Raw genomic sequence first — 25,433 nt, 5'->3', positions numbered from 1 at the left:
TAGGGACAGGTCTCCCTTCTGTCCTTGGTGAGGCAGGTGCGTGTGGATGCAGCCCAGGTTCCCGGCCTGCACAGCGCAGGGGGAGTGGCGGGGGGCGGGAACCTCTGGGTTCTTTCCTCAAGCTTTTCCTTTAACAATGCTTTTTGGGGGTCGCTTTATTTTTAAAGTATTTTCAAGAAAGACCATGAATTATGAACAGTGTGCAGCAACTCGGGAAGGGCCAAGGGCGCCTAAACGGGAAGCCGGGCCCGCAGGGCGTGTACATGTGTGCATGCGGCTTCTCAAACAGGCCGCACGCCCGTGACAAACAGGAAGTCACCGGCGATGGCAACTGACCTTCCCCCTTTCGGTGTCACGATCATCGATTTCCTCTGAAAAACTGCTAGTGATTAGTTCTGATGCTTCAAAAAACTTAAAAAGAGAATGTAAGTCTCCCACTTCCAACTAACAAAACATAGTGAGCCTGCCTGCCTGGTCAGTGTAGACGCTTGAGACCTGGACTGTGAGCAAGTCGGTCACCCTGACCTTCCATTAACTGGACACCTGTTCAAGGCAAGAGCCAGCCAGAGGGGGTGGACCTGGGGGGCCTGAGGACAACCCCTGTCCTCTGAGGGATGGCCCCTGTGCTCTCTGCCCGTGTGGGGAAGACGTGGAACGGACTGAACCCGAGTGGGAGAGGGAATAAAAGCTACCAACAAAAGCGGAAAGTGCAAGGTATTTATTTATTAACACATCTTTCAAATTACAATACAGTTCAAAACACATTTCTTGGCATGGAATCACACAGATGATACACACAGATACATTTTTTCCAACTATGTCACAACTGTTCTTCACACATATTCCTGATAAAGCTGTCACAGTGATTAGCACAAAGTGGAAAACGGGGTAAAACAAGGCAACATCCCCGCCCGCAAACGTGAGTGGTGCGCTGGGTGGAGACACGGAGCAGATCACCCAGAAGAAAGCCACTCGCTCAGCTCTTGATCTCTCAATCCCAGTGTGCGCCCCACAAACACAGCTGCAGACGCCGCGCCGAGCCGGCCCAGGCTAGCTCGCGGCACTTAGCAATACGCTTAGGAAGGATCACAGCCAGCCAGAGCGGCGACAGAGCCCAACGGGCCGTCACCTCCCAGCGGAAGAAGAGGCGCGCTACCACTAACACTGACGCATGCAAGAGAGGTCCTGCAAAAGGAGAGGGGAAGGAACAGAGGGCTGGTTAGTGCGCCGGGCATGGCCCGGCCTCCACGGGGCACCGCCCCCGGGGGAGACTGCAAACAACAGAACCCAGAGGTTACTCTCGCCAGCCGGAGACCTGGGGGAACAAACCGAGAGTCAGACCTGTCAAAGCAAAGGTTGAGACGACGCAGCACAGGCAACTCGCGACAGCAGAGCGGAACTCTGAACGCCAACACGGGACAGCATGGCCAAGACGGAGTCACCAGCAGCGGCGGGAGGAGAGAACGGTCAGCCGGCAATGCAAGTGAGAGAAGGGCATGCTTCTGAGGACGGTGGGGGTGGGCGTGGCAGGGAGCCCCGAGGGAAGGAAGGGGTGCGCAGGCGGCTTGGCTGACGGGGCCCAGACACTCTGCAGCAGGAGCAAGGCCAGACTGGGAGCCCAGCAGAGAGAACCAGCTCAGAAATGGAAAGGGAAAAAGAAAATCAGATTTCAGGCTGTGCTGCTGGTGAACCTGAAAATTAAACAGCAGAGTTAAAGCCTCAGAGTTAAAATCCTCACAGAGGAAAAAACAATTCTGGATCCCACGCCTGTGAAAAGCAAAGCTGAGTTATCAAAACAAGCGGTTATTTGCTCTTCGGTCAATAGTTATAAATGTGTGTCGTATAAATGTTGCTTTAAAAACATAAATTATATACCCTGAGACAATACTGCAGAGAGCACAGAACTTAAGACAGTCCTTTAAAAATCAGGTTCCATTACGTGCCCTTAAAATGAAAAATAGTTTAAAAGAAAATCAGGCTAGAAGAATGTCAAGAGGTCTACTTTCTAGAGTATATTAAACTACTAAATACAGAATATGTTAAAACAGTACATCTGTTTGTCTACTCTATGGAAAGTTATTAAAATTCAAAGACTACAATCATATTTCTTTTTAAAGGCCTGTATTTTTCTACATACCTTTCAAAATTAGTAAGATAAAGCACCAACAGGAAGGCCTTTTTACATTTTAGTTGGTTAAAAGTGAAAGCAAGAAGCAACTTCTCACTAAAAATACCTGTTCTGCCTGCTCATCTTAATGAAAAGACTTCCTAACAAAAATACAGCACAGAAAAGAGAGCTAAGATTTTTTTGCACATTTTCTAAAAAGAGCAGGTTTTTACACGTGTAAAACCAAAGACCCTTCCCCACCAAACACTACCAGCAGGTATACCCGGGATCCAATATGAATCACTGAGTTGCTTGGTTCCAGGACAAAGAACCATGGGCCCTTTAAATGAGGAAAATTAAACAGGTTGCAAAAAAACCTTACACAAAATCCTTAGGATTTAATAGTAAGACAAGGCTCACTGCCTTTGCAGAGTTCATATTTACCGATGTCCAAAACACCACATCATTCACATGATTTAAAAAGAGGTGAAAAGGCTAATTTAAATGCTCATTAAGTACAGCAGAATATCTACATTCTCCCTGTAACGGATGTAATTCCTATGGCTTCCTCCAAGGGGAGAGGGGTGTCTCCTGGTCCCATTTTGTATCATCCACCCCTTCCATTAGTTAATCCCCTTTCAGAATACTGTCACTTAGAAAAACCTGTAAAAAAATCAACCATGCCTTTCAAGCACCCCACCCCCTCCCAACCAACGTAGACAAAGGAGCTGGGGGGTGGGGGTGGGGAGGCCGGGACAGCACGCAGGTGGGGGCGTGGTCTGTCTGACCCCGAGGGTGGAAGTAGGGCTCCCGGTGGGGTGCAGCCGGCGGGGGGGCACGCTGCCACTCCAGGGTCTGGGGGCCGGAAGCCAGGGGGCTCGGGGGCTCCACACCTCACGCGTGGCTCTAGGCGCTCTGCACAGACCTCGACCAAAACCTGACTGTCCTCATCAGGGTCCCTGGCAGCCAATGGTCCATAAGCACACTGAGCTTACCTTCAATTAAACAACAGAGAAATTAAAAAACAAACAACAACAAAAACTACAAAAGATAAAAAAAAAAGGAAGGAAGTGACAGGTTCTCAGAACAACTTGGCCCTAAGTCTCCTCTCCCCTCCAGACCAGCCAGCCAGGCCTCCTCTCGCCCACCAGCTCTGCGGTCCACTGCGTGCAAGGTGCGGCCCTGGCGTGGCGGTCGCTGTGACCACTGCCCGCCCGCCCACGGCTGCCCGCCCGCCCCAGCTGACTCCTCCTCAGCGCCGGGCGCCAGGACCTGGCTCCTGGCCGATCCTGCATGCTCCAGCTCCCTTCACTCCATCCTGTCCTTCTTCACCCTGGTCACCTCTCCCAGCCTCCCTCCCGCGACAAAGTCCACTTGCATCATTTAGCAAAACGCCCTTAAAAAAAAAAAAGAGAGACCCCTGAGTGCAGAATCTACAGCTCTGCCACAATTCAGAAACGCTACAGAACTAAGCACAAACAATTGTTCATTCAGGACCTTTTACAAATCATGAGGAGACCCCAGTCAGAAACAGTTTCGATGAAGCCCCCCGCCCCGCTCCCCACCCCCACTGCGGAGAAGGCACAGGCCCTACTGAGGGTGCTGCCCGGCCAGAAAGGGCGGAACCCTCAACAATGCTTTCGGAAAAAAAGAGCTGGTATTTCTCCTTTAGAAGGGCATCATGTAAGACTTAACAGATGTGGCCAGACCAACGGAAATGCAAGGTTATGCTCAGTAAGTAGCTAAGTGAACTTATATTACAGCATTAAAATCAAAACAAGATAATGCGAAAAGAAAGGGTACCTGAGCTCCACATAATCGCTACTGTCTTTACCTTATGAGATATAATGATATTTACTGGCTTCTTGAATTTGTGAACAAATAATACACAGATCAGGATAAATGTATTGACTTACTACCATCTTTATAAAAATCGAATATACACACAAACACATCAACATGGAACTGTATCCATTAAACTTTGATAAGACAACACAAAAGAACTAACAAATAGCTACGATGTTGCTGGATTGAAAGCACTTCCAATAACGTTTTAATTTTAAAAGGTCCATATTTACATAGTGTGTTAACTGCTTCTGCATCTCACTTTAAATGCATGATAAATAAAGAACAAAGATAATGGTTGCAACAGATCTTCCCAGAGGGTTCAGCGTGCGGTGGTCTGACGGCACTGCACTGCACGAGGTGGGAACAGCGCTCCCTCTAACTCTGCTTCCTTCCTTTCCCAGTTTCCTCAAGGAAACTGAGGCTGCGTCCCCAGGCCTGGCTGGCTCTGACAGCCCATGCCCACGGGCTGTGCGTCTCAGGAGGCGACCATGGGGAGCCTCTCTAACCAGGCCTTGACGGAAGGCCTGGCCAACTTGGCCAATGGCCATTCAAGAACATTCTATCCAGAGAAAGCATGTTCCGGGTGTGTGCAGACAGTTACAGATGCACACATGTCCCAGGGCACCATGTCAGGCTCAGACAACACAGAAGCAGACCTTAGGGTAGCTATGAGGTCCGCCGTGAACAAAGGTGCACAAACAGGATTCGTTTGTTATCACTAACTAGAAAAAAGTATGCCTAGCTACATTATGGAGACAAAGAGCAGATTTTTAGCTTCCAAGTCACAGCACGCTCAGACTGTTTCCAACAGTGGTAAAATCGGTAGGCTCACTGCGTCATCAAGCCCTCAGCAAGCCCCTTAACTGTGAGCCTCCTGCCGCCCAGGGAGGGGAGATGGCCTGGACCCCCCTGCCTGCCACCTGCAGAACCCCACGTGCAGCTTCAACCAGCTCTCCGTGGACTGAGCCACACGAGCCATGCTCGTGTGACACCTGCATCTACTTGTAAAGACGGGCGGGGGGGCGGGCGCGCCAGTGGCCAGACGCTCCACTGGAGCACCTGGGGCCAGGCAGGTACAACCACCAGCCCCCACGGGTGAGGCAGGGCTTTCTGGAGCGTGGGTGGCCAGGCGTGCCCAGCGAGAGGTAACCTACAAGTGCCTACAGCTTCGTGTAGCCGCAGCCTCTGAGCAGCGGCTATCCGCACCCACCTTCACGTTGCAGGCTCCCTCCTACACGTGGCGCACTGTGGAGTCAGCGCTACAGAGGCTCGCGGGTCTCAACACTCCCCTCCAGTTCTGGTGACTTAATTTGAAAAACATAAAATTTCAACTGTGAAAACAAGAAGATACAAAATCACATGACCTGTGTCTCAGCTCCCCACGAGGAGGCTGAGAAAGTGGCGCCCCGCTGAGGGGTCTCGCCGTGCTGACTAGGGGCGCTAACCAGCAACAGGCATCTGTTTCCCTTAATTCTACTAATAAATGTGACAGGAAATCTTAGGTATAAAATTCAGCTAAAAAGTCTGAGTATGCCCCAGTTACCATTTGCTCCAACAGTTCAGGCCATGTTAGAATAAACCCAAACAGTGAGACTCCTTCATGAGCACAAATACATTAAGGCACTTTTGTCATCGTTTGCCCAGAACGGATTTTACTGAAGATGACTTTACGGGGAGCAAGCATCTCACCTGAATGAAGCTAACCCGCGTCCCAGAGCCGCCCGCCCACACGCCCGTGCAAACAGCCCTCTGCTCTGGGGTCCACTGAAGGACAACACAGCCCTGCTCAAAAGGCCTTCAAAGAAGAAAACGCTCGTCACAGCAACGATAACCAGGTTTCTCAACAGAGTCACGTTATGTATCACAGAGCCGGTGACGTGACTATGCCTCTTGGGGCTGTGTCTAAAAAGGGGAAAAAACCAAACACGCCCTTTCAAGCTTCCGGCCGGCCTACCCTCACCCAGTGGGGCCCCTAACCTGCGCTCAGCCCGGGCGGGCTCACACCGGTACCCACCAGCATCTCCGTGCTCTCTGGGCAGCGTGGAGAGAGGGGCGTTCCCTCTGGAACTGGGTGTATACAGCTGACGCTCTGGGAATATTTACAAGAAGCAGAATCTGCCGCACCCCTGACACCACTCCCAACCACCCACATACCCTGCTTCCCAGGATATCACCACCCGAATTTGCCTCTGTGTGTTCACAAGAGCCCTGGAGGGCCTTCTGAGAAAGGAGCGTGCGTGGAGCCGGGTGAGGAGACACTCGTCTAGCCTGCACTGAAGATAAGTGCAACCATTATCAAATGTTCTTTGCTGTGAAAAATGCTGAGAACCTGTGACGGTGATGGTCTCTCCTGACTCTACGTCACTGGGATCGATCAGACAGTAAGATCACAAAGAACAACGTCTACATGCATCGTAAGCACTTGGAAAACAAAAGAAAATGGAACTGTAGTTCTTTGTGGTGCCAACAGAACGTGAACGCTCTAACAGCGACTCGAGTCTGCCACGTCCCGCAAGTCTAGCTCTTCTGGAATCGGTGCTGAGCCATCGGGCGCCTTGGACAACGGCCTGGCAGGGCTGTGGACGGAGAGACGGCTCGTGGGGCCTCTGCGCGCAGCTCCGGAGGAGTTCCACAGTGTGTGTGCGGCGTCCCGGTCAGCCCGTCCGCAGTGGTCACTCGACAATCAGGGCCACGTTTATGTGGGACAGGTCTATCATGTGCCTGCGGGAGGTGGCACAGCGCGCACATGAAGCCCCCCCGCCCCCCGCGGACCCGGGGGACCGCCCATGGCACACTCCGCAACGTGTCCTGCAGCCGGCCCACCCCCCCTGGCCCCAGGGACTCCACGCTACCTGTGGAACTTCTGCTGGAACGCCAACGCGTGTGCTGGCTCCTTGAACTTCGCTATGGCTTTCCGCTGCTGGGGGAGCATCTGCAAGCTCTGAAGGAAGAGGACAGAAGCGCGTCAGAGCCAAGCTGTGCACCAACGTACATGCTGGTCCACTGGGGTTAATACGAGGTTCCAGTCCAGGCAGATCGCAGGTCCCTGAAACAAACTAGCTAATCCGAGCTCCCTGTCCAGATGGCCCCATGCCTGCCCTAAGCAGCACTCAGCACCCTCCAGGACTGGTGTGAAGACCTTCCTTCATTCGCCCGTCAGCTGCCCCCGCTTCCCTCCACCTGCTCACGCAGACCTGGGGCAGTCCTTGGAGACTCCCTTCCCATCAGGCGACGTTCCCTGGGCCCCGCTCACACAGGAGACGCAGCCAGCCAGGGGCCCGGGGCGGAGGGGCAGCGCTCCCCCGAGGACCACTGGGGCAGACCCAGGTCCTCACACAGAGCAGGACTGCCAGCCGGGGGGGCTGGGACCGGGGCAGCCCTCGGCCCCGTCTGCTCACTCTGCACTTTACAATGTCGGGGGGGCATGAAGCGGCACCTTAAACTGAATCTTAGGATGTGAAACACCACTTCCGAGGCTACTCTCCGGAGTGAAGACCAGAGGCATGTGTGGAGCGGACGGATCCATCTATCGAGGAGACCAGTGCCAGGACCGTGAACGGACAGTTGGTCCTCACGCCTGCCCCAAGGATGAGGGCAGCTCTGTGCTCCCCGGGGGCCTGCGGACAGAGCACTCTAGAATTTGGGAGGGACGTGCCGAAGGAGGACTCAGATTTCTCAGCCAGCCCACTCTCTGGAGTCTGATCCTTCTCAAGCATTTTGGTGACTTGCCACGTGTGTCTGGGGCAGTGAGCAAAGTGTCCGGTGAGGAGGGGGCGGCGGAGACCTTGCTCCCGGGAGGACCCGACCCGAGGAAGCCGCACAGGACGTGGTGGCCGAGAACCGTCTGCCGTGTCTGGGCTACTGTCCCGCAAAGTACAGCAGCCAGAAACAACCAACAGTAACACACCACCCTCTACAAGGGTTTACACGTGTGGTGGTTTCATTTTAAAGCACTTGTTCAAAGACTTCCAACAGAAGTACCTAGCCAAAACATCAATTCTCTGAAATACATTCAAAAAGATATGCTGTGGCACTCTCCATTCTCATAAGCACAGAACTTCCACGAGTAAGCACGATGAGGAGAGCACCAAGGAAACACTTTTTCCAAAAAGTTACTCTTCGGTGCTTACCCAGAAATAAACTCTCCAGTGTTCAGCTGACGCGGCACCAAGGTTCACACCAGCCCCGCGGAGGGGCGGTCAGCTCACCCGGCACGCCACCAGGCGACCCTGACCAGCACCAGGACCAGGACCCCGGGAGGCAGGGCGGCCACCAGCAGGCTCGTCTGCCTGGTCTCCTGACGTGAGCTGAGCAAATACCAGATTTACCTCTTCTGTCAGATACAAAACCCAGGAGCAGAAGAATTTTCTTGAAAATTTCACTGATCACTAAGTTCACTGGACAAAGTGAAGTCGCTCAGTCGCGTCCGATCTTCGGGACCCTGTGGACTGCAGCCCACCAGACTCCTCTGTCCATGGGATTCTCCAGGCAGGAATGCTGGAGTGGGCAGCCATTTCCTTCTACAAGTAAAGCTGGACAAGCAAAGCTCAACAGCCTGGTCTTTAACCAGTGCCATCAACTAATGTCTCTGGGACACACTGGGAGCACACAGCCTTCCCGGCCTCTGAAACCCCACTTGAATTACTCGACAGAGACCTGCCAGCCCAGCTTTCAGCACACACCCACTCTGTCTTCTCCTCCAAGCACTTCCAGCTGCTGACACTAAAGAGCTGCCCCCGAAGAGAAGAGGCAAGAGGAAGCACCGTGCTGTCCCGGGACCCGTGGAGCCCCATGGAGCCCCGAGGGGAGCGCGGTAGGAGCTGTCCTCCGGTCATGAGGACAGCCCCGCATCGCAGCAGATGCCCCGTCAGGCCTGCCTCCTGACTCACGCCACGCGGCTGCAGTGCTCAAGGGCACCAGGCACACGGGCACAGCTTCGTGCCAACTGCTGCCAGCACCACGGCAGTTCTCAGCACAAGAACCACAGCTCACCTAGACTTATTCTATCGAAAACTACAAAAATCACTCAATTTGCAACAGACAAGGAAAACTTAAATTTGTTATGATGGCACAAATAATTATCCGCATTCTCCGATTCAGAGATGGAATCTGGATTTTGAAAACACCATGCTCCTCTTCTGAGAAAAAGCATGTTGAGACTGTATTTCCTCTGGGTGACTTCACAATGTGGAATGAAGTATGATGCTTCTTGTTTATCACTTATCATATAAAATGGTATCTGAGCTAAGAAGATTTGTTTCTCTGTATCTACCTGGTTTAAAGCTCAATTTGACTGAGAAAATATCAATCAAAAGACCTAAACTTTCAATGAAATTCTTAAATCACAGGAGTGAGCTGCTTCTCAACAGTCAACACAAGCAGTAAGAACACCATCTTAAAATCTGTTTTCTGTTCCCCTTATTGACATTTCTGCACTTTTTCCCCAAAATACAGAGGCTATTTTCAGATAAAAGATTAATAAACTGCCAAAACTGTCAATATTTAACCATTTCTGACCTACCAAAATGACAAATATTAGTGATCACTCTACTGGGAAGAGAGAAAAAGATACCGTGTACTATAAACTAAAAGGCATGCATTATGACCACCAGTTTCCACTCTGAAAATACGTCCTGCAAATCAGCAGCCCATTTCCAAATAAGTAAGCACTTTAATTCACCCAGAACGAACTGAGAGCTAAAATCTGTCTCCATTCTATACTCTCTGACCCTACCCAGCTGCCCCACAAATACCTGCCTGGCCCATGGAGACAGGCTAACTTGCGCAGCCCACCCAGGTTTACTTTTATTTTACAGAGACAGCTGCAGACAAGTCCCGAGAACACCTGTGCTGCTGTAAACAGCGGAACACAAGCCACGATGCCCTTCTCGTGGCGGCTTCCTGCGTGTATATTCAGTGACCCCCGGACTGAACCGCCACAAGCACTGCAGGGACAGCAGAGAGTTTAAGGCCAGAAAACTGTCCATGCTGTTCTGGGCCTCTTTTCCCTGTTTAGGGAAAGTTCCTCCTCTTTCTAGGAAGAGCCTGAGTTCGCGTCTGTGCGTATGAATAAATGACAGTGTTGGGGGGACTCTGAAGTGAACCTGCCATCCTGAAAATCACTTAAACTACTCTCCCTACTCTGGCCAACAGTTCCCAGCACCTTCAGGAACTGACCTGAAGCCAAAACTGACGCTGATATTTGGTGTTTTAGACACACACAAAACTGCTCAAACAGGGCCCCAGGTATAAATCACCAGATTTATACTGACAATGGTCCCTGGGGAGGCCGGGCCTCACAGGCAGCTGTGGGCCCCCTGGAACGTGCCGGGGCAGCAGGCCTGCCCCCATTCCAGCTCTCCTCCCTGTGCCCGCAGCTGGGCTGGAGTACAGGGACACCACCCTCTTCATTCTGCATGGGTCGCCTGGCCCTCTCGCTGGCGATGGGCGTTTGGAACAGCGACTCTGGTCTCACATAGCTCGGCCACATGCTGCTTCCTCTTCACATTCACACGAGATGTGGTCTCGATGCCAAGTCTGTGTCTTTTCCTCAATTCCAATGTCTGGGCTTCCTCTCACCCAAAGCATAAGCACTGTTCCTTCTGCTCTGACACAGTTGAGAGACACTGAGGCTCCCCTTCTGCTCTCATCTCCATCTTGTACAAACTTACCCTACAGATCACAGCCCTCAGGTTACCACGCGCTCTGCCTGGAATCCTCTTTTTTGGGAGAATTATTTACAATAGTGTTTTCAGAACTGTGTGTGGGAGCCTCCGGTTAACAATTTTCCCATCAAAGTTTCAGATCATGTGGCCACGCGGGTTTTCTTTAAAGCTCAAAACATCAGTGTGGGGAACGTCTACAGTTCTCCTGAATAGTCAACTGGAAGGAGTGATGCTGAGGCTGAAGCTCCAACACTCTGGCCACCTCATATGAAGAACTGACTCACTAGAAAAGACCCTGATGCTAGGAAAGATTGAAGGCAGGAAGAGAAGGGTACGACAGAGGATGACATGGTTGGATGGCATCACTGACTCAATGGACATTGAGTCTGAGCAAGCTCCGGGAGGTGGTGATGGACAGGGAGGCCTGACGTGATGCAGTCCATGGGGCCGCAAAGAGCTGGACACGACTGAGTGGGTGAACAGCACATTTAACTACGTGTTTTCTTCCCCAAACGTCCTCAACTTCAGAATGATTGAACTGCTTCCACTGAGATCCTGACTTCCTCCAGGTCACCCCAGATACTCCTGGTCCGTCAAAACCAGACACGGCAGGCAGGAGGGCTCCTCACAAGAGCTGAGACGCTCCAACACAATCCCACCTCACACGATGGCTCCAAGGGGCTCCTCCTCACCGGGTAACCCAAGATAGCCCCAGAACAAGGACTTCCCCAATACCTACACCCTGGAACAGCAGCGCTGACAGCCTGAAGCGACCCCAGAGACCTCGCGCTGGGACGACAGGCCCCTTCCGAGAGCACACGCTGTCCCTCTGCGGCGCCTGGAGGCCCCGTGTTTCTTTCCCCCACCTCCGCCATAACTCCAGGGGCAGAGGCAGAGGCAGAGACAATACATGTATTACTGTGCGGGTCCTGGGGGAAGTCCTCGGCTGGGAAGCCACACCCCAAGAAATGGCAAACTTAGGACCGAGATAGAATCCTTCTCAAAGCCCGACGCCCACTGCCCCGCTGCGTCCTGGAAGGCCCGGCAGCTGACGAGGCTCACCTGCCCACAGAGGCCCCAACCACCGCACGCCCCCGCCCAATCAGCCAGCCGCCCCGGTCTGCCCGTCCCTTCCCTAAGAGCAGGAGCCCTGGTGTGGTGGAGGGGCTGGTTAGTCCCACACCACTGCTAGCAGGCACCAGGCAGGGCCTTCTGGGTGCAGGCACTGCCACTTGCTCTCAGGGCACGTCGGTGCCAGGCGGCACCACAGCCCAACCCACCAGAGGCTTGACATCTGCCTCTCCCGCAGCCAGGAGGCCTGGATCTCCTCACCACCCCCTTGAGCCACATCCGAGTCCTGTTATAAGCATCTTCTCACAATTTAAACGCACCAATATCAGTCTTCAGCTATCTAATGCTGGCAAAATGTCACATTAGCACTCTGTGAACACAGTGCTTACAGACCTGTGAACGCCCCTCAACACCATCCCTCGGGACTAAGACTGGCAAGGAGAGAGGGGTGCTGGCTCCTTGGGACCCTTGGGACGGCCCACAGGCCCTGCTGGGCCACCCTCGGGGGCTCCTTCCGGTGGCATTCTAAGGGCACCTGATGTAGCCATTCTTATCTCCCTGCCTTCTTCTCTAATAAAAAGAAGCTCCACTTTAATAAAGTGCCCTCCATTAAACTTTAACACAGTGATTCGCTAATCATCCTTTCCAGAACAGGAGAAGGAGAAAAAATAAATAAATAAAAGGCAAATGGAAAGATGGCCCCCAAAATGCAGAACTCAAAATTCAACTTTAAGATGGATGGAACCAAGGGGAAGTGCTTCGGCAACGTGGCCAAGCTAACTTCTGCAGGTGAGTCGCGCAGTGCTGTGAGCAGCAACGGCTCTGCCATCACGCCCTGATCCTGAGCACAGACTCACACTCAAGGACGCACAGGAGCACCATCACGACCCTGGGGCAGGAGCGCAGCCCAGACGGCCAGAGGTCACAGGTGAAGAGCAACAGCGCCACCAACTCCCGCCCCGACACGGGCCGGGAGCCAGCCAGGAGCAGCGGCCCAGGGCACAGCCTGGACTCGCCACCCACCCCATTCCACCCTGGGGTCCCACGGGGTCCCAGGCTCACTACTGAACTGTGATCTGATCCCCGGTTTTCAACTACCATTTGTTGGAGAATCTCCACTCAGGAGACCTATGTTTTTAAAAGCATCATAAGCTCTCTGACGCCAGCTGTCTTCCTGCGGATTAACCCATTCTATGATGGACTGTCCAAGAACAGCTCTCCATGGACACAAGTTTATCGTGTCTGATGACCAAGAAGCCGCTCCTCAAGAACTCAAGGATAATTTGAGGATTTCAAAAGATAATTTGTTCAGCTGGAATAAATAGTTCATGAAGTTTCTGAGCACCTGAAGAACTCCAAACACTCTAACGCTCAGGGAAAAAGTTCTGGTACCAAGTGTGCACATGAGAAAACATTCGGCTTTCTCCTCAGGGATTTTAAAGAACCACCGAGTCTTGGGAGCGAAAGATGGAGGGCACAGACCAAACGCGCAGGGTGGCGCACCTGGATGGGCCCCACCGACGTCAGCAGGCTCTTCAGCTGGGCGTCAGTGGTGGACGAGGAGAGCCCCTCCACAGACACGACGCAGGGCTGAGGCTTGCACTCCACCACCCGCAGGTTCTGCTTGTTGGGCATCAGGCGTCCCCGGCCCATCGCTCCCGCCAGGCCCCGGCCTCTCCCGTGCATGAGGACCTGGCAACGACAGAAGGAACCATTCAGGTGTAATGCTCTGGGTCTTCTCACAGCTACAAGACACAGAGTGAGCGAGTCAGTCAGAGTCCACTAAAATACACCACGAGCTACAGGGCTCTCCATAGCTTTTATCCACTGTCAGAAAAGGCTTGAATGTCCAGACAGGACCATAGCGCCCAGCACGCTCGCGTGGAGACGGGGAGAGGGAGCGGGGCAGTCCTGGTCAGCCTGGGCATCAAGCACGGGGCCAGCTGGGCACCTTGTGCACCACCATCGGCCTGCTCACACGGGCACCCTGGACACAAAGCAGCAGCGTCACAGGCTCCAGAAACGCGCTCAGCTGACACAAAGGCTGGCTGTGCTCCCGGCCGGCGGGGGGGGGTGGTGCAGTGTCAGTGAACTTGTGTGGCACCGCCCCCAGCCAGCTCCCCATCACTGCCGGCCACGGCAGTATCCGTCCTGAAAGGCAGATTCTGCAGCAAGGGTCCCCACCCGCCCACCCCACCCAACACTCCTTGGCAGGGCTCTCAAAGCAAAACCAAAACCCCAACTACAGTGACTAAAGACCCTCAAGTGCACTATCTGTGCGTACAGCTACAGTGGGGGGGGGGGGGGGGGTGCCTTTCCTCAGGTCTTTCTCATCATGTATCCAGGGATAACACCCAACTTAAGGAAACTCAGACTGAAACATTCTTTTTCCTTTTTTTGGAACATTCTTTAAAGCTTTGCCCCAAAGGTACGATGAGTATGACCGTGTGGGTGTCTTTTGCAGCACAGACGGACAGTTCTGCTTGCTCCTGCACCATACGGTATTTATGAGATAATACACACGAAGGGATTTAAACCTTTCAAAGACCTAGGCTGGTCTTCACACTAACATTACTCCTTAGTGTCAGCAGCAAGACCGGCAGAGGAGGGACTGGCAGGGTCAAGCGCTCCGAGGAGAACTCAGAGCAGGCGTCTGCCCTCCTCTGCTCACGTGTGCGGCTGTCGGGCAGAGAGCGGGGGCCTGGGGAGGGCTATGAAGACACTCCTCACTAGAAGTTGCACCACCACGGGACATGACGGGGCGTGGCACACGCTCCTCTCCTGGAAAGGCGGCCACGGCTCTCATCTCACGGAGTTCGGACAAGGCATGCCTCGGTGCAGAGAGAACCGCGGCCAGAGGCACTTTCTCGGGCAGGGAACTTCACCCCGAAGGCTTCCCATCTGTGAACGAGGCGCTGAGGAGGAAACACCGGAGGAGCCCCTGGAGGAGCAGCTGGGAGGGCAGGCGGCCATGCAGAGCCGCACCCAGAGTGCGCTCTGAGCTGCAGAGACAACCACACTCTGGGCTCCTGGTAAGCTCCCTGAATCGCACCGTGAAGTCAAGGGAGGGAAGCGCACCTGTGAGCACGTCAGCTTTCAAACCCAGGGACGGGGGCAGCCCTGCTCCTTGACCCAGCCTCGTCAGGCACCCCCACCAGAGCGCTCCCAGGGACGGGGCTGGGCCGCACCTTCTTGGCTGGGTGGATCCCCTGGATGCTCTTGATGCCTGGGGGGCCGGCTGCGTGCATGTGGGCCCCTACCGCAGGGTGCTGGGGCTGCTGGAGGGCCCCCTTGGTCAGCGTCACCTTCCGGGTGGGCTGCTGCCTCACTTCTGGGGCCTGAGGGAGCCGCTGAGGCTGGCCCTCCGGGTGAAAAAAGCCGTCGCTCTCTCCTCCCTGCTGAAACAGACAAGGCAGCACGCTGGTCAGTGTCTGCACATGCAAGCCTCCCTCCCCAGCATCGGTGTCCACCTCGATTAGTGCTCAACCAAGGGGCGGGACCACCCACCTGCCATCTCATGAGGGCCTAAGGAAAGGACATTCTCACCTGACAGGTGTTAGGGTTAAAGAGTCTTTATCAAATTTAAATCTAAGACCTTTAATTACTGGATCCACTCAAGAGGTCTGTAATTATTAAAGTAGGTCCTCTTTAGTTCAATGAAATACTGCTTAACTTTAAAAATAGTTCATACTTGACATGCCTTTTCCATCGTCAGGAGCATCCTTGTGAAAATCTAACAGTATACATCAGCAGTTGCTTTAAACTTTTAACTCCCCTTCAAACCTCATGGAAGTGGATCATCTTCCTGACCGCCCCTGGGCGCACCCCAGCCCGTCCTCCCTGCAGAGACAGCCCTCAACCGTGGGGCTCCCCGCAGCACCCACAGGCTGACAGCACCCAGTCATCCCTCCCCTCTGAGTCACAAGTCCCCACACGCATGCTGGCCTCCGGCTCAGTCCTGCTCGGGACAAAAAACAGACCAGCTAGGAATCCACAAAACAGTGTGAGGAAATTCTAGAGATCAGAGTCACTGGAGGCCTACACGAGCCCCCCGCGGCAGACAGGGAACCACGGGGGAAGCAGGGAGAAGAGCTGAGCACCGCGGAGCGGGGACCACAGGGCCGAGGCCAGCCACGGAGCTGGGGGTGCCACGGCCGCCGGCCCAGAAACCGGGCTCGGAGATGGAAAGGAGAAGACCCTGAGCAGAAGGCATTCCGAATGAAAGTAAAAATACAGCACATCAGAATCAAGGGGCTGCAACTAAAGCAGTGACATCAGGAAGGAAAAGAGACCTAAAGTCAGTGACTTGGCCTGTTACCACAAGGAACCAGGAAACCAATCCCAAAATTGAACAGAAGGAAATAAGACCACAGAGAAAAACAAGGACATAGTAAACAGAGAAATAACTGGGAAAAGTCAGTCACTCCAAAAGTTGGGTTCCTGAGACCAATAAAACTGATAATCCTTTAACCAAGGAAAAGAGAAGAAAGACACAAATTGCCAAAATCAGGAATAAAAGAGGGATTATAAAAAATGGCACTTCAAAATGTAAAAGAATATTTTGAACAACTTTATATCAACAAAATCAGGGAACTTAGATGAAATGGACAAATTCCATAAAAGATGTGCTGTGTGCTAAGTCACGTCCAGCTCATTGAGACCCCATGAACTGCAGTCTGCCAGGCTCCTCTGTCCATGGCATTTTCCAGGCAAGACGCAAGATACCAAAACTGATTGAAGAAGAAAGAGAAAATCTGGAAATCTAAGAAGACACCGAATCAGTCATTAAAAACCTTCCAAAAGGAAAACCCGGGCCCAAATTGATTCTCTGGTGAATTCTATCAAATATTTAAGACAGACAGACTACCAATTCTACACAGTCTCGTTCAGAAGGCAGAAGGGGAGGAACAACTTTCAACTCATTTTTGAAGCCTGTTTTTCTGGGATACAAAAGTCAAAGACAGGAAAGAAACAAAAGCCACAGAAGAATATCTCTCATAAATAAACACATAAATATGTATGTATATATATGAAAAAAATCCTCACTAAAACGTCAGCAAGCTAAATTCAGCAACAGAAAAGGATCATACACCACAGCCAAGTAAGATTTATCCCAGGAACGCAGGGTTGGTTTAACACTCAAAAACCAATTTACAGACCACATCAGTGGAGGAAAAGACCGTATGACCATCTGCACTGATACAGGAAAGGCATTCACAATGAAAACTCTCGATGAACTGGGGACAGAAGGGTCTTTTGTCAACCTGAAAAGGACATCTGCCAAAACCGAGAGCTCACACCATCCCTGGCCTGAGACTAGTCAAGGGTCTTGACCTGCACATCGGTCACCTGGGCAGCTTTCAGATGTTACTGTTCCTGGGCTTTAGCCCAGAGCCACTCAGTCAGACTGTCCTGAGCTGGAGCCCACACAGGAACATATCTTAAGGCTCCTTCCAGGGACATCCAGCCAGGGCTAAGGACAGCTGAAGGGGAGGATGCCCCTGCATTCTGTCAGCAGGAACTGCCTAAAATGCAATCCTGTGGGGAGTTACTCCAGCCTGATGGAGAAGCACCCCCAAAGGATAAATGGAAGCCCTACGAAAGGCGGGCCAGGCCTTTCTGTGGGACTACAATCCACATAAAGTTAATGAGAAGTCTGGAAAAGCTGTGTGAAGTCTCTCCAGTTCTGTATACGCTTGAAATTTTCCTATACTAAAAAGCTGAAAATTTTTAGGATATACACACATATTCCTAATTGTTAAGAGCCAGTAATCCATTACTTATTAATTTACCTAAAATCAAATTAAAATTATGTTAGTACACGGTTCATAAATTCACTCTGCAAGGGTTAAGTTTTGCTGTTTTTTAAAACATCTTTTTTTTTTTTTTTACAGGGGCGGACACATCACACTAGCCCCCAGCTCCCACCAGAGGCTGTGTCACACACACAGGAGGCACTGGGTCACTAAATTCTCCACACAGCTCAGCTCCCTAATAGTCTACTGACTGATTCTCCTCCAACTTCTACGTTTCTCACAAATGTGGATAAATGAACTGGCTGTGAATGGTCACCTCTATGGGAATGTCCTCCATTTACAGATTCCCTGGAAGCTCAAGAGAGGAGGCTGAAGTCTGTGGACAACTAAAGCATGTGCCATTCTGTGAGCATCTAGAGAAACCAGTGATTTGCACTTTGCTGAATCTGTTTTTTGTTCACCAAGCCAAAATTTCCAGTGCGTGTAGATGGCACTGAGGTATTTACTGAATAGAAACAATAAACAGCACACCCGCATCTAAACACGAAGTGGTTCTGAATGCTCTATGCAAAAAGCCTGTACCGTCAGGATACCAGGGCAGGCCACCCGTCCCTTAGTGCAGTGAGGTGTGTGCACCAGGAAACATTCTGCCACGCTGCAGAAACCGATCATTAGCTAGTACAAGTGGCCTAAAAGGAGTGACGTCCATACATATGATGGACAATGAGGAGTACTGTCACAGAATGTATCTTTAGCAACCCAAAAGTTACTTTTATTTAAAACGAAGAGCTGGTACCAAAAGTAGGGTGTGTATGTTTTAAGGTATACACTGTATATGTGTTTGGGTGATAAATATATAATATTGTAGTGACCCGATGATTTTTAAACTAGGAATTGAGAACATAAACATTTAGTCAATAAACATTGCAAGTAATAAAAATTCTCTTTACTGCTATTTTGAGTAAGAGACTGATGATAATTCACGCCTGACAATATTAGGTCACATAAAAACCCTGAAAAACCAAGTTCTAAATTTTTATTGTCGTTTCAAGAAAGAGTTTAAAGTAGGCTTGTTTTCCATCTAAAGCTCAGAAACACAGGTAACGAGTATCACAAACGCCTCTCCGCTCAGGACCCTCTGAGATCGCCTGAAAGGACACAGGGGCCGGGTCTGAGAGCTGCGCTCCTGCGGGTCCAGGCCGGGCCTCGGGCGCTCCTTCCTCCACACGGGCCTCTCCACACGGGCCTCACCGCGGCGCCGGCATCTCGCAGGGCGGCGAGCACCCCGCCTCCGCCCTCGTGGGGAGCGCCTCCAGCCCTAAGGCTGCCCAGGCCATGGAACTGCGCTCCTTTTCTTCAGCGTTAATCGGCACTCACAGTCCTGCAACGCTCGTGAGAAGGGGAGCCCCACGCGGGCAGCGAAGCCCCACACGGGCACCAGCCACCAAGCAGCCTCAGGACGGAAGAGAGACTGAAGAGGACCCGCACAGAGCAGGCAGAGGACTTCATGAGTCAACGAGGAGCATGATACAGGGCATGATACAGGGGCAGGCAGGGATTATGACAAAAGCCCAACTGTTAGGAAACACTGCCCCCATCTGCTCACACAAGTGGGGGAGGCCCGAGCAGGCTCTAGTCACTTAGGTTCACAACAGGACAGCGTTTATGCCCCCTATAGCTACAATGAGGGAACAAACTTCCAAACAGCAGTGTCCAAGGCACTCCAGGTTCTTAATCACCAGTGTCTTGGTATCACTCACCATGCCCTACCCAGACAGGGTGACAGAGCTGTTCTGGAATGTCTCCCAGCTGACAAGAAGTACACCGGGTCTGTTTCCCTCCATCTCCCTCAAGGTACACATCACTGTTCTCACTGGTCACACACGGAGTGCTGCTTCCAGGACTTCCCATCCCGGGGGGTCTAAAGCATGGACTTCACATGGCCTCGTAGGCAGGAGCTTACTCTTAACATCCAACCTAACGATTTTTAGCAGGGCTGGAAACAAAGGAACTGACCATCACTCAGTCACATCATGTTAAGTAAATGAAGGGTTACTGTAATACACTGCTTTGACTTTTTCCTGAAAATCATGCTGAGGACTCAAGCCTTAAATAAGTAACAAGTTTTTTTTATTTTGTAAGAAAGACAGTGCTGCTTTTCTTCCAATTGCGAGAACAATTATTTTCTTTCAAAACAGCACTAGGAAAAGCTATTCTCGGGGAAATTCTAAATCCCAGAGTTACTCCAGTTAACACTAGGAAACAGTCAACCTACTAATTTCTAGGCTGTGGCCAGAAACATATTTTTACACCTATTCTCACACACAGACACAGAAGAAAAAAGATGAAAGTTCAGAACTAACTCAAATGGAACCCACCCATTTATTTATGTCTTCTACAACTTACACATAATAGTTAACAGCACTGAAAAGACATCCCAAAATTGTTAGTACTCAGTTATGTAAACTTAAAAATACTGTCAATTCAAACAAGGACTTTTAGAAACATCCTGTCTTAATGTAAGGAAATCACCAGTCATCTGTGGATGGCAGATTCCATCCACTCAAAGAAAGGAAATCCACCTTGCAAACGAATTTCTCTATGGCAGCACGGTTCCCTTTGAAATTCCTTACACAGTAGTGTGTTTAGACATGACCTTAAATTTCTTTTACTTCCTCCAGAACAGATGAGGAGAAAAGAAGTTTGGCCCATCTTAGACCAAACTGGAAATATTTTGTTGGTTTTTCCCCACAAATGATTTATCTTTTAATGAATACTGTAAAAAGTGCCTTTTGAGAGTAGTTTTTTTAAACATAAGAGGCACTTCCTGAATTAAGTAAGCTAAAGAAATACTTTTTATCAGCTTCATCGTTATCCAAAAATGAGGTCTGTAGCCACCAACATTAGCAGGACAAATATACTTATAACAAATGGCTTAAATGTATAGATAAAAACGCCGACTGATACTGTCAGGGTGCCCCGCAGTTTGACAGATCAAATCTTATTTTCATTCTTAAATCCCATGAAGAAGTGATATCACTGACTTGCATTCACCGGTGAGCAAATTGATTAATCCCTCTCTATAGAAATCTCGACTCTTGATTACACCTATCAGACGTTAAGCAGCATTATTCTAGAGTGACAACACTTGACAAATTCCCCAACCATTTTTCTCAGCCTTTGTGGCCCTGCTAGCTTGTATTAACCCTGATGAAAAATTAATTTTCCTTATCTTCTTCTAAACCCCAAAATCCAAATCCGCCAAACTGGCAACTCTTTCTGTATAGGTATTATGAAAACCTCTAAAAGATTAATTGCATGTCTTCAGGTGACATTAAATTAATTTCTGTACTCATGACAGACATGTGATACTCCACGCTGAGAGGACAGATAACATTGTCGGGACACACGGAAGGACAGTGGTTGGGGTCCCAGGGCAGCCTCTTATGAATTCTCCTGCTGATAAGGCCTACTTCACTGTCACAACGCTGCTGATCTGCAGCCCACAGACCTCACGGAACAGGTTCCTATTAACTGCAACAATACTGGGTCTAGCCTGTGATCTTTAGAAAGCTCACTCAGAATCTGGACAATAAATGATCTGCATGCTACACAAAGTTTCTCAACGCCAATGCATTTAAGGCTCTATTTTGTCTTTGAGACTACTGTTTAAAGGAGAAGAGAATAGAAATAATGTTCTTCTCCAGGCTCCTGGGTCAATCCCCTAATTAAACTGCTGCAGTATGATACAAGGTGAGAACAATTCACATGTGCAGTGTTCACCTAGTCTCTGCAATAAACTATCCTTACGTAACGGCAAGCATGCAAAACGTGTAAGCAGCAACTTAAACCTAAAACGCTTCCTAATTCCAGTAAGAGGTCTACATCGGCTGAACTGAAACAAACCCCGTTAAGATTGAAGGCACCGCCCAAGGGCTGGGCTTCCTGGAGAAAGGAAAAGGACCCCAGAGGCAGGTACACCGATCTCTCCGTAGGGCGATACCACAGCCCACTGACACAAGTGCTCTCGCTCTCAACATTCTACCTTTCTGAGACTAGGCAGGTTTGGGGAAACCGCTCAAAGGCAAAATTAACTGGCCTTTGGAGAAACAAGCAAGGTGCTAGGCCGACAAGGCGTCTCCAGTTTCCCAGGACGGGCAGCGGAGAAGGACCTCCTTCAGAGTGCGGGGCAACTTCCCTGTGCAGAGGACCTGGCTCACGGTCTAGCCAGCTGCTTGACGTGAGGACAGGGAAAGCACCCAGGTCACTGGAGGAAGCAGATTCCTTCTCTGTTGGAGAAGGTGGGGGAGCAAATCCTGATTCCTAATTACAGATGAACTATTTCTGATTTAACCACTCATCTCACTCGGAAACACTATATCCATAAAAACACCTATAAATGAATGTGCAGACATTTTGATTCATTAAGACTGATTTCTGTCCTCTAATGAACTGCAGTCCACTTCGCCCAAATGAAGAGGTCACGTGTTTAAGAATGATTAAAAAATCATGTCTCTAGAAGTTATCAGTTCTTCCCACTAAAGTATTTCAAAGTTCTTAAAATTTTACCATACAGCGGCTTCTCCTCCAAGAAAAGTCTAGAATACACATCTTACCAAACAAGTGACTGACTATTCAAGACACATGACCCATTCTTCCTCGGGCCTATGTTTCTGCCTTCCCACCATCTGTGCTCACCAGTGCCTCTAACAGGGAAATGATCAGGAGACACAAGAGACCACTCTGCCTACCGGAGAGGGACGGACGGCAGGGTGAGGGGGGCCGTGGTCCCCGAGCCGGGAGCCAGGCCACTGCCCCCGCCCCGTCTGCCCAGGCAGGGCGTCTCCTGGCTCTCCTCCTCGTGTCAGCGTGATTTCCCAAGCTCAGCCTCCCAGTCACAAGCCCACTGCAGTCCTGTCCTTGACTGCCTCGTTTCTGATGCACTTCCACCAGACCTGCTTTATCCTGGTCCTCTAGAATGTTCTCGGCTCCCGGCTACTGCGTGAAACCATGGCAACAAGTCAGCTTCTGCCAGAAACCAGTGAGCTGCTCAGCGGAGCCCTCCGGCCCTGGGCAGGCAGCTGGCTGCTTGATGGAATGACGCCCGCGCCGTCAGACTTGCCCTGCCTCGGCCTGGGGCTCCCTGAGAACAAGGCCTCGCCACCGACTCACCGAAGAGCAGCCCAATGAGATGCGGAACGGCCCCGCCTTGTAAACGGAGCAGAGGAGGAGGGTGGGAGCAGACTGTAAACTTCAGCACGGAAGGGCGGCCACAAGAACTGACAAGGATTAACACTACTTTTGGTGTTAACGTTGCTTACTAGAGAGGGCTTCCTTGGTGGCTCCACCTGTCAAGCATTTGATCCCTGGGTGGGGAAGATCCCCTGGAGGAGGGAATGGCAACCTACTCCAGCATTCTTGCCTGAGAATCCCACGGACAGAGGAGCCTGCTACAGCCCATGGGTCACAGAGAGCTGGGATTCGACTGAGCACGCACACATAGCAACCTTGTGTTGTCGGCAACGACCTATGTGTTGTCATCAACAGATGCTTCTTAAATAACACACTTGAAACTGTCCTAAATTAAATTCAGAGACAAAAAATGAACTGAGGAGGAAACCCAGCCCCAGTCAGGAGCACTGGCCGGGACACGCTCCGAGGGAGGGCGGGGCCGGGGGCGCACAGAGGCTGCGCCGGGAGCCCGGGCGTGTGCCTGTGGGCCGGGCAGAGACAGAGACCGCACCGCAGGAGCAGCAGCCGACCGCAGGACCACAGGACCACCGGCAGGCAGCGGGCGGGGCCGCTTCCACCTCCGCTGGGACTCCCCTCAGACCAGAGTTCCCAAGGCGTGAGCCAACACTGCTATCTCCAGTAAGTCTAGTAAATCTTACACTATTTTTGCAACATCTCTTAAATTGAGATTATATTTTATCAAAATAAAATGCCTCTACTCCACAAAAAAGGATCAGGATTGTATATATTTTACCTCCTGTACCACCTCTAAAGAAAATCTGACAATAACTTTCGAGGAAGAAAAAATCTACAAATGCAGGGCAACCCCCTGCAAGCCAAGAGCCCCACACAAACTAGGCCCTTCGACGTGAAGCATTCTGACAGCCTCTGAAAAATAAAACGTGCTCTCCAGCCCAGACAGCTGGCTCCGCTGCTGGGGTACTGCGTGCTTCTCTCCCTGTGTGGCCCGCAGAGCGAAGGGCTCCTCACTTAATTTGCTGCAAATTCTCAACATTCTCATCACCTCAATCAGGATAAAGCAGCTGAATGCCCAACCTGCTTTCACTTTATCTTAAAGAATAGTTGTGTCCGACTCTGCGACCCCGTGGCCTGTAGCTCGCCAGGCTCCTCTGTCCACGGGATTTCCCAGGCAAGAATATGGAGTGGGTCGCCATTTCCTCCTCCAGCAAAGAACAGTGGAAGAACGCATTCTTCCAGCCCTTAACTAAAGGAGAAGGCAGTAATACTGAGCATTCCTGAGTAACACAGGAAAGCACCTCAGCACCAGTGGCTGAGAGCCCGGGCCTCAGGAATAACGCAGGTACTGACCAGCGCCCGGGGCTGGGCCCGGGCACTCGCCTCCCCGGGTCACACTGGTGCTCGTGCAGACCAGTGACCCGACACATACACCTCACAGGCTCCCTGGTTCCCCTAAACTGGAAGACAGAGCTGTGGGCCTAATTACACTCCTGAATTTCGCCTGGCACATGCTTGTTCTTTCTTTTTTCTGGTGTTTAATCACAAATCATGGCTAGGGAGGACTACAGTAAGTTACACTGAACAGTCTGTATTTTTATATATGCTCAGTCAGTACCTGAGGAGCTTCTCTGGACTATGTGCTGGTTATGAACAGTTATGATGATGGGAGGAGCGGCGTGCCACGGGGCTTACAGGATCTTAGCTCCCGGACCAGGGACGGAAGCCGGGCCCTCAGCAGCAAGGGTGGAGTCCTAACCACTGGTCCACCAAGGGACATCTGCAGTTATGATTTAACAAGATTGCTCTCTTTTGGTTTCTGAGAATTAAATACTTTAAAAAGTAGCTTTCTGAGAAGTGAGCAAATGGAGAATATTCCTATGTTTTAAGTAATAAAAATAGAACCATTCCATCAAATGCAATTTTTCAAGTTGATTACAATTTTCGAGGAGGCACATTAAATTTTAGAAGCAACAGTTAACAATACGTAACACTCTTTAAAAGCAGTGTTAATGTGTTCCTTTTTAAGTCTCACCTAACAAATCCAGACAATAAAATATAAGTGCGGGAAAACAAAAATTCACAGAGAGATTTCATGTGCCTAATAACAACAGGTCTCTTTAAATTTCAAGTTCCCTTCATGATTTCAACCCAAAGTTTTAAATAAAAATCTGACCCACTCTGATTTATACAGAAATGTTCTAAGACACATTTACAGCACAGAGCAAGTCCCAGCCACCCTCCACCGGGGTACACCGCCATCCACTTCGACATACCAGGCTAGTGGCCAGGTGGTACCAGGCCACTCCACATCATCCCTCCAGCCCTGACACCACTCACCACTCAGGGTACTCTGTTCTACCTCCAAACACCTCCTAAAATTCTCAGGGCTGGTCGCCACCAACCAGGGTTGGCAAGCGACATGAAACACCACCACTCCCTTACTCTAGAAAGCCCCCTAAAGATGTTCTGAATCAACTCTGATTACCGTATACTTACTGGAAACAGTAGACTATTCTCCCTAACTTAGAACTAAAGAACACGTGGGGAAAAGGAACAGCAAAAACAACTATTATAAACAGCAGTAAAGAGCACAAGATTCAGAGGCCTCACTCTACCAGTTAGTAGCTGAGTGGCCCTGGGCAACTAATATAACCTCTCCGACACTCAACTTACTTAACTGTAAAAGGTAAATAATAGAGCTAACCTGTGAGGGTGCTGTGACTACATGCTAAGCAGCAACTGTGCTTGATAAGCAGTATGCTTGATAATACTTGA

General features: G+C 50.8%; 1 protein-coding gene across 7 annotated transcripts in view; it reads right to left on the bottom strand.

Moving 5' to 3' along the window:
• Positions 1-703: 703 nt before the first annotated feature.
• The window catches only part of RBM33 (RNA binding motif protein 33), a 109,966-nt gene continuing 85,236 nt past the window's right edge, over positions 704-25,433 (bottom strand). For 4 of the 7 annotated variants that reach the window (XM_043873255.1, XM_043873257.1, XM_043873258.1 and 1 more), the window contains 4 exons: positions 14,880-15,089; positions 13,195-13,383; positions 6,808-6,896; positions 704-6,676 (listed from right to left, as the gene is read on the bottom strand). In XM_043873255.1, the coding sequence (XP_043729190.1) occupies positions 6,628-6,676; positions 6,808-6,896; positions 13,195-13,383; positions 14,880-15,089 (537 nt within the window). In that variant the 3' untranslated portion in view covers positions 704-6,627. The remainder of the gene's footprint in view (positions 6,677-6,807; positions 6,897-13,194; positions 13,384-14,879; positions 15,090-25,433) is intronic. The other 3 variants (XM_043873256.1, XM_043873261.1, XM_043873260.1) reach the window with 2 other exon arrangements.

This window comes from Cervus elaphus, chromosome 18 (assembly GCF_910594005.1).
Source record: "Cervus elaphus chromosome 18, mCerEla1.1, whole genome shotgun sequence".
Lineage (NCBI taxonomy): Eukaryota > Metazoa > Chordata > Mammalia > Artiodactyla > Cervidae > Cervus > Cervus elaphus.
This window is presented reverse-complemented; position numbering and strand designations above follow the sequence as displayed.